The 17167-nt window shown below is 42.2% G+C and overlaps 1 protein-coding gene across 6 annotated transcripts in view; it reads right to left on the bottom strand.

Annotated features, from left to right (window-relative positions):
* MLLT10 (MLLT10 histone lysine methyltransferase DOT1L cofactor) overlaps positions 1–16935 on the bottom strand; it is a 101479-nt gene extending 84544 nt beyond the window's left edge. The window contains exons 1-4 of one of the 6 annotated variants that reach the window (XM_081163155.1): positions 16203–16340; positions 15365–15500; positions 8711–8790; positions 7290–7344 (exon numbers count right to left, since the gene is read on the bottom strand). In XM_081163155.1, the coding sequence (XP_081019281.1) occupies positions 7290–7344; positions 8711–8790; positions 15365–15386 (157 nt within the window). In that variant the 5' untranslated portion in view covers positions 15387–15500; positions 16203–16340. Of the gene's footprint in view, positions 1–7289; positions 7345–8710; positions 8791–15364; positions 15501–16202 lie in introns of all 6 variants that reach the window. The other 5 variants (XM_081163152.1, XM_081163151.1, XM_081163154.1 and 2 more) reach the window with 5 other exon arrangements.
* Positions 16936–17167: the final 232 nt, after the last annotated feature.

Here is a 17167-nt window from a genome sequence, read left to right as displayed (position 1 = left end):
AAGAATGTCTTGGCCACCTAGAAATAACCAAAGTAGCATCTAATCGTTCTAACTGTCATAGGGATTACAGAAAGCAAACGGACTAAGAATACATTTGAAAGGCATCGTCTACTTTTTCATCATTCATGTCTGCACCCACATTTGGTCCCTAGTTTGCTTCTTCAGCAGACATGCAAATCAACAACTGGAACCCAAACATAACTGATCAGAAGGAACCTCCAGAGTTAGAGATCGTTCCAACTGGTCTATTTGCTGCCTGCTCAACTACCATCCAAGCATTGTAGATGCCTCTCAGACACCTGGCTGTTGGAGGAGTCCCGCTTCACTCAACAGAAGGAATTCAAGGACTTTCCATAGGTAGGACACAGGTTCCAATAAGCTTTTTCACATGTGCAAAAATCCCATTCGCATCCAGAGGTATTTGTTGATTTGGAAAGACACATTTGTTCTGTCCAACATGAGAGCAAAGGTTCTGAGAGTCAGACAGACCACTCAGAACTTTAGGAAGCTGATGCTACAAGATGTCTTACGGTGTGACCACAGCTCTTAGATGAAGAATTATTTGAAGTGAGCTTCCCACATAGGTAGGCTGGCAATGGTTACATCTGAATATACTATGAGTAAGTCTTTGATATGTACACCTTTCCACCATAGTCCACTGGGATACTGAGTTTTGAGTTCCTGGGTATTCAGATATGTGGGTTCAATCTTGATGCAATTTGATCTTGAAGATTAGCAGGAATGTCTGAAGAGCTCAGACATGTCGATAGGCCCAAGAAAGTCAGCTGAAATGAAAACCCATCATTTCCAACAGTCTGGCTAAGAGTTAAATCTCCTTTTACCAGAGATAACAGATTTTTCCCCCTCTAAAAAGAAAAGAAAAACAATTGGCTTCCAGAAAGAGTGATCAAAAACATATGCCTCTAGGGCTTCTGTACAGTTGTCTGCACATGTTAAAGACACAATCAGGTAGTCTTACAAAAAGGAATAAAACTTGTACTCTACCATCTTCAGGTAAGTCTTATTGATAACTAGGACCAAGGACAGGAAGAAGGAGCTGAAGACAGAACAACTGGCACTGAAGTGCAGAAGGAACAATTGCAAAGTCAACGAGACAGTTAGTTAGTCCTCCATAAAATTTATTCATGTGAGGAAATCTTAACATCACAGGCGTGCAGAAATAGTGCAACCCATCTCAATGCCAAAGTGTGGAGATTACGACCTTTCTGAGGTCTTCTGATTTCTTCAATATACTGACAAAAACATAATTCACCTTAAAGAAGTAATGATCCCTCTGGCACTAGCTCGGAGTCTATTACTCTTCTTTCCAGAAAGTATTGGATAGCATTGGAATAGTGTTGCATTTTTCTTCGGTTGCCTGAGCAAGGGAAGATAAGGGAATGGTCTCTAGGCATGCTTGAAGGGGGAATAACTTTCTCTCACTGTTTGCAGAACCCACCTACAACATGGCCCTTCACCACATATCTGAAAGTGTTAAGAAACTAAGGAGCCTTGAGTCAAGAGCAAGGGCTTATTCCCAGGTTGGGGCTGATCAGAGTTACTCTTTGGTTTGGGAGAACTTTTGGAGTTTGGTGTTGCTTCTCTCATGGTCAGTGTTAGAAACTGAGATATGAAAGCTAGGAGCTAAATGGCACCTTAAACCTAGGTTATAGGTGCAACAAAGGAATGTCTAGGCGCACTTTTTTATAACAAGAATACAAAGCTGAAAATGAATGAACTGACACTAAAATATTATTTTCATTTTTCACATGGTCTAGTCGTTCCCCTGCCCACCCACCCCCCCAATATTCTTAAGAAAATCTCTTCTCCAGTGTTCAGAGAGTAGCTAGAAGTGGGGAGACAGAAAAAGGTCCTTCTTTCCTTCCACTCTGCAGTTTTAATCTGAAATCTTAGGCACAGTACTGCAACCAGAGCTCAGAAACTTCTCGCACTAATGAAATTCCCTGTCACAAAATGCGCCTAGAGCAATGGGAGTTTCGAACACTGCTCATGGTATGCCTGAGATGGATAACAGAAACAAGAGGAATATCTAGAACAGGAGGGTATCTTCTCCATAAAGGAGCACCCTTAAGGCAATCACCAAATATTGGAAAATGAAAGGCAAGACCAGAGTGTGTTTCTGCTATATTGGTTTTTGGTTTCTCACTCCCTCTCTCTCATTGTTGATTTATTATTGTTATTAATAATATGCCACCCATCTGACTGGATTGCCCCAGCCACTCTGGGTGGCTTCCAACAAATTAAAACACTAAGCACAGTAAAACATCAAACATTAAAAACTCCCTACACCTTCAGACATCTCCTAAAAGTCAGATAGTTGTTTATTTCCTTGACATCTGACAGGAAGGCATTCCACAGGGCGCGACTACCATGAAGGCCCTCTGCATCCTTCCCTTTACGCATCTCCTGAAGAGCACCACAGTGTCTTCCTATATAAACAGATAGATGACCTGGAATACATGGAGGGTGCCAACTTCACAAGAAGCTACCTTCTGAATTCCTGGAAACAGAACTTATCTCAATACTGAACGCCCTTCTCTGTACAATAAATGAAAATAATTTAACAAAAACTATTTGCTTTTAGAAGACCTACTAATTTGTTTTATCAGACCATCTTTAGTATTCTTTTTCTTTATTGCTTACTATACAACACACCAATACTTAGGTGGTGTTGAACATGCCCTACTCTCAGCTTCAATCAGGAAAGAACAGCCACAAATCAGTCCAAGTTTGAAAACAGATGATTCAACAATCAAATTAAAGTTGGGTATCTCAACACTAGCATTATGAAGCTGAGTTCAATATTAAAATCTCACATTTCAAAGTAGCGGAAGGGTTATGTTGTTTATATTTATTAAGTAATTTATATCAGAATCCAGCTACAAGAAGATATAAGTACTTAATACAATATATTAGCTGTAGTCGGTGACAGCACTTGAGTAACTTAAGTTTGCATTAGTGCTTTTTCTTTTAACTTGCAGAGCCTTAATGAAATTCAGAGGGAGAAAGCTGCTGACTCAAACGCTGGCATGTGACATTCCTTACAAGCTTAGGAGATCCCCACTCTAACCCTTAAAAAAATGACGACACTAGTGCATTGTTAGTTGGCTTTCAACCAAGCAGCTGCCTTCCAGAAATCCTGTTATAAAGCTGACAAAGAATGCTGATGCACAACATTCCTGATCAGCATCCAGTTGGAACAGATTTCAATCCAATAACTGGTTCTACATATGCTGAACTAAAAAGCTTTGTGCAGGCTTCCAAACAAAACCGTAAAACAAGAAAGATTGCAAATACTGGGTGATTTGTAACAGTTTAAAAGAACCAACTCCCTCACAGCTTTTTAAGTCTCTTATTGATTTATTTAAAGCACACACACACAAACACAAACAACAACTAGCACCCAAATGTTTTTGCAGAGATACTGAGCTTTAAAAAATAAGTGTCTCTGGTGTCCATTCTTACTCCAGGGCATCTTGCTGGAGATCAAAGATGTGCAATTTAAGAGTAGTAGTACAAGCAAAACATAAGGTCAGTTGTTTATGCAGTGATTAAGACCTCTGTGGAAATCTTGCAAGATATGCATTGCCAGCTACAGCAAGCAACTGGAATTTAAATTAGTGAATCTAATACACAAACAAAAAGTATCCAGCTTCTTAAGAAGAGTAAGATGCTATTAGACAAGAAACTGATGCAGAAGGAAAAACAACTGTATAATGCAACAATGTGACAGGGCAATTTACAGTAAGTGGACATGACAAAAGCTTGGTATAGCAACAGTTAGTGATATTGTCAGTTTCAAGTGGAGTTCCAACGGGACCACCAAGATGCAGTCTTATGTTTGGATTCTGTCAGGCCCCTCTGCCCACTGAACCTCTTGTCTTTATCTTTGCTTAATGCCTCAAAATTTGAACTTTTGTTCTTCTACTATTGTTATTCTGAGATTATGAATGGAAGAGCTCTTTCTGTTTGCAGCAGGAATAGGAATTCAGAAAATGCTGCCAGGGTGCAGGGCAGGGTAACATTTTCCGCTACCCCCTCCTTCCCCCAGCAACCACTTTCTCATGATGCTCCAGAATGTCACCAAATGGTGCAAACCACAAGGGGATGCAGGGGGAATGGCAGAAAATGCCACTGCCCCCCCCCCACACATCCTAGTGGGAGCTTCCTACCAAATGAACTCCACCCACAGGTTGTTCCCACCAGTAGAACTTTAGTTAAGATCTGATCCCAAATTATTATTATTTTCGTTCTTTTACATGCTTTTCTGTTTTTAATGTAGTATAAATTCTGTTAACCGAATACAAAACTAAAAATATAGCATGGTCTATGATAATTTCCTCGTTCAACGCTAAATAAGCTACATGTCATAAACACAGCTTGAAACATAATATTGTAATAATGAAACAATTTTTATAATGTCTTAAAATATGAGAAAAATAGCTTTTCCCAGGGCAAGAAAAAACATGATTTTCCTGGCAAAGCCTACCCCTAATAAATACCATGCAAACCCTACCATTAAGTTGAAAGTAATCTTCATTTTAGGCAAGCATTATCCAGAAGCAACTTTTGAAAATAGTTTTAAAGGCTTTATTATTTTTATAGCATATCCTCCAGATTGTTGATAATAGCAGGCTGATATTTTTGCGTAGATAGCAATTTAATGTTCGGCAGCTCATTTATATTTATTTTTAAATTGGTCTGCTGCCAAACATGGTTCCTCGGATCCCTCGGGCTGGCTAATACCATATCATAAATATAAGAACAGTACCAATTTAAAATACAGAAACATAATACAAGGGGGTGGGGAACCTATCTGGAAGGTTCCAGAAACATTTAAGTGTGTGTGCCCTTTCTTTAAGACTTCACTCCCTCCCCTCAAAGCCTGAAGCAGGAAGGATTTCATCAACTATCTCAAAGTAAAAATTGAGCTAGTCATGTTGTAACAGGACTTTTATGACTTGGAAAAGCTCCAGTGGATGGCACTGTGCAGATAAAACAGTGGTGAAGGTAGGATTTCTTCACAGACATCACCAAAGAATCTGTGTTCAGCTGAACCTTACTTGACCTTTCCTACACCTTTCTGCACCTCATCAAACAGTTCCTTCATTGTTCTCCATTGCCTCGAATATCTAGAGCAAGTCTGACCAGGCCTGATGGGAGTTGGAGTCTGCCAACATCTGGAGGTGCATTGGCTACTCCTGTTCTACAGCCATCATGTCCAATACTCAAGTCGGTTCCAGTGGGTGATGGAGGACCAATCTTGGTCAGCCAATTGGTCAAACTAACCCATGAAGCTATTTGCCCCAAAACATACCCACCGGTCCATCAGCCAGTGTCACTGGGTAACTTCAGCTGATGGATAGGGGACAGGGTAAAATCCTGCTGAGTACTGTGAATCCTGTAGGCAGCAGGACTACACTCTCTGCTCACCAACTGGAGAGCAGGAAACTCAGTCTTGCTGGGATTTGCTTTGCCAGCACATTCCCTGCAGGGAATGAGCTCAGGAAGCAGACTGCTCCCCACACTGCCACAGGAATCCCCACCTATCAGTCAACTGGCATAAGATAACTGACATGTTGTGGCCCACCCCCCATCAAAGTTGGGCCCCAGGGGTCGGGGGAAGATAAAAATGTGGCCTATTGAGCTAAATAGTTATCCACCCCTGAGCTAGAGCTTTGACAGGACAGTCTGCCAAGTGCACCAAAAATGCAGTTTGGAAACCAACTAGATCCATCAACCTTCAGATGAGAACAATCCTTCTTGGCCTACCACGTCTGCAAGACTTGACAGATACTCCCAGAAAGTCAACTGTCCATGACAATGGAGTAGTTGCATCCCCCAAACAGCACCCTCTACCCATTAAGACAGTACCCTAATCGATACACATATTCCATGTCAGTAACCACAAGTTCATGGAAGTTAACACCTTATTTATAGTGGTAATACAACAGCAGAGACTACAAAGCTGAACTGAAAATTCTTGAAGTATATGAGCTGCTTTTCCATACAAAGTAGCATGAAGGCAAGACCAACTTGTTTCTTGATGCATATTTTCATCTCTTACACTAGACTCCTACACAGAATAAGAGATAGCTTTGCATCAATAACAATCCATGTCCTATTTCAAGAAAATTATGCTAATGAATCATTAGGCAAATTAAAGCTAAGCTAAAGTAAGCAATGCAGACTTTTGCTTTCTTCTAATAAGCACATTTGGGGCTCTTAGCCAAAATTTAAAAATCATGTGTTACTGATTCCCTCTAAAAAGCATTATAGCAAGAAACCTGGCTTGTAAGTTAAAATGAGAGTTTCAATATGTTTGTATTAGTGCCATGTTTTTATCTTTTATCCTGTTTTTGCTTTTTGTAAGCCAGCTCAACAAGTCTCAAAAAGAGATGGGTCTATAAAATAAAACTTTATCATGGAACCATGGAAAAGGAAAGTAATCACCAAGGAAACCCAAATTAAGCGTTCACAAAAATGAAAAAAATTAAGCACAGATAAGTTTCCATGTATTTTAATTCCATGTATTTAATTCCATGTATTTTAACCTGCATTGGCTCCAAAGTCTTATTCAAAGTGCTGATGACCCTAAATGGTGTGGGTCATGGATACATCTCTTCTTCTACATGAGCCTAGCCACAGTTTAAAGACCTTCTTCAGGAGCCCTTCTCCATGTGCTCCCTCTATAATGGATGGGTACAGGGTTGGGCAAGCTAGTGTGTGCTGTGTGGATGTTGCTGGACTACAAATTTTGCCAACCCTGATCATTAGCCATGCAGGCTTGGGGAGAAGGAAACACCATTTTAAAGTCAGGTGGTATCATCAAGTAGTTGCTTGTCATATTAAGTGTGCCACTTGAGTTAGCAAACCATAGCCACCGAAGGAATTAAATAACCTTCACTGTTCACTTACACTGAATTATTTTTGCATAAAATTAAAGTCTACAATTTATATACAGCCCTCTAGCATGATGCAGTGCTCTCATTCTCCATGTGTAAGAGGAAGATAAGATTTCTCATATACATGCTGCAAGAATAAATACATTTTACAGTGATGAGCACCTAAATTATTAAATATATAAACCCTGAAATACCTAAGTTTCAGAGCTCTTTAGAATAACAGAATATTTATACGTGGGGCTCCAAAAATCTTAACCACACAAGCTATGTTCCAATTTTATCAGTTTATGCAACTGAACTGCAGAAAAAGGAATAAAATCTTTAAATTACTACAGAGTTTTTTTGAAAAGGTAAAAGACTTACCCCCATTATCAGTCCTCTTCAAAGCACCATCCTTATGAGGGCATAATTCGCATCTCTGCAGGAAGGCAAACAGTTATTAAAACAAGAAATAAGGTACCGTTCAAATATTTTCTGTAGTTGACCCATTTCCTATTTGTCTCCTTTCTCATAAATATAGATGCTTTCCTTAAGTTTAAAAAACTCTCTCTAACAGATATCTATGTCTTAAATCACAGCTCAGTATCCAACATTTCACACACATGGTTTCTATTCATCTAAAGCTACTTATGAGAATGGCCATTTCTGGAGCTCAATTTCTAAATTATAGACAAGCCAAACCTCCAGAGCCTTTAAGTTCCGTATTTACAGGAACAACGACACAAATAAGACAACCATGGGTGCTTCTGCATACACACACTGCTCCAAGTGATAGTGCTAAAAGCAACACTGTTGTATCAAAACCCACAAGATAGATGTGTTCTGCATGAGCCACATAATGTTATGGCCTAAAAGAATCAATGCCAACCATTATTGCAAAACTTTATGTTGAGACTGTGATGTTTAGTACAAATACTAACCATATCCAGAATTCAAATTAAAGTTGGTTATCTCCACGCTAGCATTATGAAGCTGAGATCAAACAACCAATATTAAATTCAATACATTTGAAAGTAGCAGGAGGGTTATGTCGTTTATATTTATTAAGTAATTTATATCAAAATCCAGTTATATCAAAATCCAGAACTTCAGTTCTCCATAGATACTTCTTTTTTACTTCATTGCCAATACAGAATTATAAGAAAGCTTTATCAGTACTTGCAAAAGTATCCTCCAAAACTGGAATTAATAATACCCCAAAGAAGTTCCAGCCAGAGAAATGCAGGCAGACTACAGAGCCAACCTGATTTATCTCTCTTTGGTTTACAGTGTATTCTCACAGTGGGGTGGTAGGTGTCCAAAAATCAGAGTAAAACATTTATCAAGATAGCAGAGTACCACACTTCTGATGGCACAGTGTTCGTGTCTGACTTCTCTCTCCCCCCCCCCTTGTTGCAGGGAGTCAATGGGGAAGAAAATGAAGGTTAGCATTCCCTCAGAAGATCCTCTGCCATCCTCTCCCCTCACCAGAAAAAGGTCGTGGTGGTGGGAAACACAACTATGAAGCATGCAGTACAGTATTTCTGCAACTGTTAGCCTCTGAGCAGCACTGAAAATCCTGCCTGGTTCTCTCTGTACTTCCATATTAAAACTAGAACATAAAAAAATCCAGGCAAAGGGGAAAAAATGAATTTCTATGGCTTCCAGCGGATATATGCCCACTGTTAACCTGAGAATGAGAAAGCTTCACCCCCTGCTAAGAATAATACATTTTGAGCAATGCTACCAAGATAAGAACTAGATTAAAACATGTACCCAAGTATGACACACCAATTCAAACTTACCACTCTAGCTGCTCTTTCCTGAGATTCACATTTTCTACAAAACCAAGGTCCAGTAGGTACTTGTACAATTCCATAGCATGCTATTTTGGGAGAAGAAACCAAATAATCATATTAAAAATATGTATATTATACAGAAAAAATAAGTCCTGCAATACACACATAGGTAAGTGCAAGGGTCATTCTGAGAGTAGATTTGCAAACTGGAGAAACTGTTGCGGACACCACACATACATTTCAACCAAGCACACACCATAATGTATTCTACTGGCTACCATAGAATGTTTCTTTCAAGTCTAACTTCAACAGGGGGAGAGGTGGAAGAGAGGATGCTGTGGGAGCCCTTGGTCAGCAGGTAAATAAATTTTATTTCATCTGTCTAAAAATCACAGGTTATCAGTTTATTTTAGGGTTGTGCATTGGATTCAGAAGAACTCAAGCTAAAATTTGATGCCTCAGTAGTACAGTCTTTGCTTCAGGTTGCGCGTTTTCAGGTTGTGTCCCACGGCAACCCGGAAGTACCGGAAAGGGTTACTTCCTGGTTTTGCCATTCGCGGGTTGCGTTATTTTCAGGTTGCGAACAGGCCTCCGCAACCTGAAAATAACAGGATCCCGTTCGCAACCAGAGGTACCACTGTATTGTAAGCTTACCTGGGTAATGACAGGGCCTGTGCAAGTCTGCACCAGTTAAAGCAGGGGCCCTAAACCACTTCATATTGATTCAGTCATACAGACCTTTTAAAAATGCTGCAGACAAATGTCTACTAAAACTGAAGCTATGCTTCTATGCTTACCACACAAGGAAAATGCCAAATTGTGAGGTGAAGGGGCAACAGGTACACTACAAAATTGAAATTTAGCTCACCAAGCTTAGGAAAGATGTCAGTATAGAATGGGATAGCTTCTTCACAAAAGACAGGTCTAGCTTGTAATCATAAAGCAAACCCCTTTTAGTTATTCCTATGCCAAAATCCATTTTTATAAGGTGTATCCCACCTACTTGCCTGCAGAGTTCGAAATTAGCAGGGCACCAGGCACATTTTGCACATACAGATTCTCCATTTGCGAGCACCTCAGAAAGTTTAGGTGCCATTTTTTGCGCCTGGCTGACACTCAAGGATTACTGAAATGTATGTGCTTTGAAGCCTTGAAGTATATGTTAAGGATAGACAATCCTTAACTCCTTAAGAAGTTTAACAATAAAGAGTAGTGTTTGGAAAACTGAAGTATAGTACCAATATTTTTATTTCAACACCAAATTAAACATATATTAACAATTTCCTGCTAAAAATGTGATATTAACAATATGTCTCTTATGCTTATCAAAATAATAAATAAAAAGTGTTGCTGACCCCCACCCCACCCCCTGACATTCTGTTTTGGCACCCAAAACCCAGGTCTCAGAAGCCATTTGGCTCCTAGCTTTTCTATCCTAGCTTCTAACACTGCTTGCCTGTAATTTAGCAAGCATTATCCACTCTACAAGGGATGCGGGTGGTGCTGTGGGTTAAACCACAGAGCCTAGGACTTGCTGATCAGAAGGTCGGTGGTTCGAATCCCCGCAACGGGGTGAGCTCCTGTTGCTCAGTCCCTGCTCCTGCCAACCTAGCAGTTCGAAAGCATGTCAAAGTTCAAGTAGATAAATAGGTATCGCTCTGGCGGGAAGGTAAACCGTGTTTCCGTGTGCCGCTCTAGTTCACCAGAAGCGGCTTAGTCATGCTGGCCACATGACCCAGAAGCTGTATACCGGCTCCCTCGGGGTCACAACTGGACCTAATGGTCAGGGGTCCCTTTACCTTTACTATCCACTCTACAGGGACCTAGTATGCCTACAGAATTTGTTAACTTCTGTCAAAAGAAAGAAAGTTAAGTGTCTCTCTTTTTTTGCCCATTAATGAATGCAGGGGAGAAACAAGAGCTTCTTGAACCAAGGCTGGGTGTTTCCTATAGTATCAAACCTTGTGGTCTAAATGTGCATGCAGACACACACAACATACACACACCAAAGAGGCCGGATTCAGTCAAGTATGGTAAAGAAAGAAAATTCTACTAATTTCAAAAGGCATTTACAGCCAAATGAGTTTATAACCGACACTTGCACAATTCTGGGTGCAATCCACATCCTATTGAAAGCAAAACAGAACTACCATTGTTTCCAATTACACAAATTGCATTTTTTGTTACAAATAAAAACATTGTATAAAAACAGCCTTGCAGAGCAGACTGCTAAATTTAACAACAACATGTAGGTGTCACTATAAAAACGCTATCCAAAAACTTAAGGAGAGTCATTTTTACACTCAAAAGTATGTCCATTTCTAATCAGTACTCTTGTTATCTAATATACCACAACAGAGGATATGTGCAGCATTATCACAGAAGAAAGCACATTAGCCCAAAGATGCAGTCTCATCTTGAACCTGAATTCTTGTTTAACAATGGCTGCACTCACACATAACAATAAGCCAAGAACTGTGGCTAAACAACCCATGTTGTATGTGCCCAGTTACTTCTGTTTCACTCCATGCTTCCTGCGAGTGCAAAACCCGAGAAAAGGAGAGTTAGCATTATATCCAAACCCAGGATCGTTAAACCTTGGCTTAAAATTGACTTAAGTTTGGTTCAAGATACTTGGTTTACAGACCTGGCTTGTTAGGAGAAACAACCCACGATCCCAGGTTGGGAAGTAATGCTAAGTTAACCCTTCCTAGTTTGTTTATTTGCTCATGCAAAAGAAGAAACTAAGTGACAGCAATCAGCCTGCATGCACTAACATAAACCTCCTGCACAGTATGGTGTATAAGCCAAGGTTTTTAGCTTACAATTATATGTTAAATGTGGCCACTGAATCACTGGCACTTGAAGGCGTTCACCCTTATGTGCCTGCTCTTTTCCATGACTCCTCTCTAGTTTCACACTTTGCTGGAGATAAAGCCTCCCCCAATTAGACCCAAATCTGAAGTCTAAAGTTAAATAATCCATTTGATCTTGCATACCTAAGTTCCTGTTTGTGCTTCTCAGCCTGCCATCTCTTGTGACCTACCTCCTGTTATGCCTTTTACTCTTTCCACAGTTCCTGCTCCCAGTCCTTCTGAATAATCTACCCAGCTGTGACCTACTATCAGTTGTGATGTTGGTTCTTCTTTTGCATGTACGGTATAAACTGACTGCACTGTCTCTCTTCTGACTCCTGAGGTCTGGTTCCTCTTTATGCTTTGTGCCTTAGACTTTTTTCACGGTTCCTGATCCCTCTCTTGTCTGGCTCTCATTCCATGGCTCCTCAAAACCTGCTGTTTGTAGACTCTGCATATACATCCAGAGCTCTAATTCTGCAGCAACAAGCTTATCAGGTGTAAACCCAATGAAAACACCCATCCCTACAACAAAGTGCTCACAACTGCAGCACTCTGTACTCATTCCCATAGGCATTTAGGCCAAAAGTGTTTTCCCCATATTGGGAAGTGTGCCAGGGATAGTCTCTTCTGGTCTTAAATGGCCCAAGAGGCAGATGAGCTATTTCAGATTCCAAGAAAGACTGCAGAAGCAGCAGGAGGGGACAAGTGAGAGAAATGCAATAGAAAACATCCACGTACTCCTCCAGAGAACAAGGAAACTAAACATTTTACAGTCCTTATCATGTCTATCTACTCAGGCAATGTGAATAACCCTGCACACCTGTGCAGTCCCATCCTGATTAATGAAACTTAAGAAGTCAAATCTATACTCAAGTACATATTATTATTATGCTGACATTTATTTATATAGCACCATCAATGCACATGGCGCTTTATACAATTAAAGTGAGAAATTCTGGAGCTCAAAACAGGTATACGTACTCAAAACTGCCTTCCATCAGCATTTGCCAATGCTGCTTATACCTTTTATACTCTTAAGCCTCAACAATTTACCCTCACATGATTTACGATGAAATGCTACATATGTGCAAGTCTCTCTAAATCCATGTGTCACAGGCATGACTGAGCTTAGGAATTAATATTGCAGAGACCACTGTGCAAACAGATCAACTAGCCCAGGGCTTTATATAGTCCAGAATTCAACTGCATCATAAAGCTAAATACCCTGAATATGTGCACAAGCAGAGAGCATGTAACAAAACTAAGTTGGAACATCGGATCGTATAGAAGTCTACTTGAGCACTCAGAATTCATTAGTGCATCAGATCAGCACTATATCTCTGGATAGCTTGAGTTATACAGCACACAGTATGATCTTATGTGTATTTGCTTGGAAGTTAAATTGCATGGATTAAATTGGGTTTACTTCCAGATATGTATGCATGAGACGGGGCCTTAGATACACTTTGCAGTGTAGGCTGAAGCTCCCAACCAACCACAACTGCAGTGGCTCCTGCATCTGAATTAATAAAAATCTTGGGTATATTGGGAATGTTTTCCAAAACAGAGCCAAATATTTCTATCACCTAATTAGCCAAAGTGATTTCAGAAATTTTGGGAACTGGTGTTGTCAGCATGTCCAAAAAGATGGAATAAACCTCATGATGCCTCTATCCAGAAAAAAAAAGAAAATACAGGGTCTCTCTTAATACGTAAGTTGTGCAAAAGTAACTGGCTATCTTAAAGCAAATTTCCATGCTAGCACCCCTCTCCTTTCCTTATCTAGAAGAAAATGTTTATGTCCTACTCCATTTACTCCTCAGTGTTAGGACACCATCAGATGCCATGCTTAGTCTCCATGTCCTAGGCTGCCATCACATAAACAAAGAGGGTTAGTTACTTTAGAGGAAGGGGATACTTATTTCTTTACTGTTCACATACTTTGCATGTGTAAGTACATTCCCCACAAGAAGAACCAATTCAAATGGAATAACTATTCAGGTGAAGATTGCTCTGGTTTCCCTTTTTAAGGTGTCATCTCACATTATTTCTGCAGCTCTACAAAAGTCTCCCACAATTTCAAATTCCTTTACTTAACATGCTGTCACTGAAGATTGGAGCACTAAAGGAATGACAGCTGTTCCTCGCTACTGTCCTGTTGCACAGTCACCTTGCTTCTAGGCCCCCTGGGGAAATAGCAGCTACTACAGGAAGAGGGGGGCCCTAAGCTGTTTCTTCTCCACGGATGTCTAGCTCCCTCCAACAGGTTTATTGGTACACATGAAAGCAATAAGTTTGGGAGTTTGGGAGTGAAGTTTTCCCAAGTAAAGCTTTCCTGAAATATAAAGGAAATAGTATTTTGATTTTCCCACAGCATATTCATAGTATTTAATTTAATTTCCATAGAGAGATCCAAGCCTTATTGCAAATAACTTTGAGGACCCTGATGCAGACCCAAACAATGATATAACAAAACAGACATTTGCAGCTATTTTTCAGATAATGTAAATTAAATGTGCATTTACTTGGGAGTAAACCCCACTGAACTAAATGGGATATACTCTGAGAAAACATGCACAGAATCAGGCTTTCTGGTGCTTTTTCAGAATCAAATTACACACCTAGTGCAACTATGATTTAAAAGCAAAACAAATACACTAATCAATATTAGTCTCACATGAGTACTTTTGTACTGTAACTCCTCCTATAAGTCTCCCTATTCCACTTTCAATTTCTTACTTCCTATTTCCCATTCTCAGACTATGTCTTAAAGATTTTGCAAACTCATAACCACATCAACAGAAGAAAAAGCTGGGTTAGCTGCATGTGTGGGAAACTGAATAAGAGCACAGATGCCACAGTCTCTCACTTTCATTAAAAACTGAGACTTACTATAAATATAGATATCAATTTCAGTTTACAGAGTACAGAGGATTCCGCAAACAATATACTGTAGGGTGCACGTAAACTAAGGTTTTTCTGCAATCCAATAGTCATGCTGAAATGGGATGGGGCACATCTGCACCACTTTGTAATAGGTCACCATCTGCGGCCCATTTCCTGGTTGCTCACATGAAATCTCATACCTCTAAAGACGCATAAGCTTTTGTGAAATGAGAGGGGAGCTGAAGTTTCACATTGCCCCTTGACTTGGACAATGTCCCATCCCTCCTCTTTCTCTAGCACATGCATCTATTCACCCAGACACCTTGACCCCTTTTTCAATGCACTGAATCAAACACATAGGTGCACAGTTGCAATTCTAAAAATTTGGCATTTGCTGTAACAAATAATAGTAAGCCCAGACCTGAAATTCTGGAAAAGTACATGCATGCACACTGGAAACATAAAAAGATTAGTTCCAAGGTGTCACCCTTCAGGTGGAAGAGAATTCCTGAAGATTTTCATGATAGACAAGTTCACATGAAGGAATGACAGTTTATTCCATTCTCCAGTGCTCCTTCTGACTAGTCACAAACTATGTAGCCCTGCAGCCACCTCTCACAAACAGGATTAAAAAACAATCTGGATCAGCTGGGTCTTTTGTACTATCATGTATGTACTCACATACTCTAAGTTACGACCGCAACAGTAACATATTCCAGACGTAAAGGAAACTCATACAGATCATCAGAGACAAGCAGAGACACACTGTGCTCATTATAGCAAGCAAAACAGCAACACAGCCACTCAGCTGGGCACCAGCCAACTGCTCTCCCTCCACTAATCCAAACAAATCTACCATCAAAGGATAAGTCAGTCCACAGTGCCCCTTTCCTCCCCTCCCCCAACACTCTCCTACCACAAACAGGAAGTCTCCTCATCCAGCAGACACCATCCAGCCAAAGGACGCTCCGGCAGAGGCAGTCGGGAGGAAAGGGGCAGTCACATGACAGCTAACTCTCTCCCTTTGACAAACACGTTTTCTGGCTTCTTACCTAGGTTTAGGAGACAGGAGGAGGAGCAAGACTTTTCGAGGACGTGCCAAAAAGTGCAAAGGGATACCGACTCAGCAGGCAGGGGCAATTTTGCTAAAAGCAAAAAAGCGCACGTTGCCCATATTCTTTTAAGCGCACGTCGAAGTGTTTTGATACTGCTCCGAATCTTTCCCTTCCTGCCTACTTTCACTACTAAGGGCGAAGGAAGGAAGGAAGGAAGGAAGGGCAGGCATTCACACAGGATGAGGAAGTAACGACTAGGGCGACACACGCAACTTACTCGTTCACACACAAGGATAGCATACCTTTGCTGGCCACCCCCCTCCAAAAGCACATACCCGGCCGCCCCCAGCATCTTTGGAGGGGGGGTCCACCCATCTCCCTTTTCCTAAAAAAGGCCCGCCTCCTTGAGTTTTAAGCATCCACGAACACAGCCAGCAACAGAGTTAACAGGAGGCAGGGGGAAGGGGGGAAGGCGACCCACTCCTGCAAGCAAGGAGGGGAAAGACGTGGATGGCGCACTCCATAAAGTGGTGACTTGTGACGCGTGTGTGAGAGACAGAAAAGAGACATACGGGGGAGGGGGAGGAAAAAGAGACGCCTCCGAAAGCAGCCCCCCGGCCCCCTCTCTCTCTCTTTACCCCCCACCCCACCCCACCACCTCCCAAGAGAGGTTGGCCGAAGCAGGCCCGTCTCACTCACCTTGATGCACTGCGACATTGCAGCCATGCCCGTCGCAGTAAACCAGCGGATTCTCGGCCCAGCCCCTCTCGTCGGAGCAAACGCAGCAGCCGCCGATCATCTCCTTCATACTATTGGAGAACTCACCCTCCAGTGACACAGGCAGCAACAACGGCTCGCTAGAGACCATCTAAGGGTTAAAAACACCGTCAGCACGACACCCCCCGGCACCGGAGAGACCCCGGCCGCCGCCGCCGCCGCCTCAGTTCTTGCCCCGCAGCACTCCGCCTTCAGTCGCTCAGCCACCGCCGCCGCCAGTACCGCCTCCATAGCAGGGACGTGGGACCCATGGCCGCTGGTGGCAGCGGCGGCGGCGGCGGCAGCAGCAGCAACAGCCGAGCGGCGGATAAGGGGCTCCTTCCAAGTTCCTCGCTGGGCGCCGGCTCGGCCGGGCAGGTACCCAGTCCGTCTTGGGAGATCTCCAGCAAGGAATTAAGGGTTTGCTGGCAGCGGCAACAGTCCTGCGAGCCGCACGGACTAGGGGGGGGGCGGAGGGAGAGAGAGGGAGAGAGAGAGAGACAGCAACGCGAAAAAGGCAACAGAAGCAGGGGCCTGCTGCACGCAGGCGCACTGCAACGCCTCCTCGGCGAAGGCCCCGCGACGCGGCAGCAGCAGCAGCCTTCGCTCTCTCGCTTTTCCTCCTCCTTTTCCCCCGCGGTGGCTCATGGGCCGACAGCGGAACACGAGCTCGCTGGGCGAAGTTCTGCGTCGCGCGCTGCCCTGCTGGCTCTCAACCGTTGTTTTTTTTTTTTTTTTTGAGCGGGTGCCCAGTCAGAGCGTGCGCGTGACGGGGGCGGTAGAGGTGTGTGGGGGGGTGTCCCCTGGGGCGGAGGGCCAAGTGACAAATATACACTCCCGCTGCCGGGCTCCTCCTGCCTTAAGGGACTCGTGCTCGCTCTTGTGCGTGTGTGTGGTGCTAGTGCCAG

The sequence above is a fragment of the Podarcis bocagei genome, assembly GCF_964188305.1.
Source record: "Podarcis bocagei genome assembly, chromosome: 12".
Taxonomy (NCBI): Eukaryota; Metazoa; Chordata; class Lepidosauria; order Squamata; family Lacertidae; genus Podarcis; species Podarcis bocagei.
Note: the sequence above shows the minus strand (reverse complement) of the source record. Positions and strands in the feature narration are given on the sequence as shown.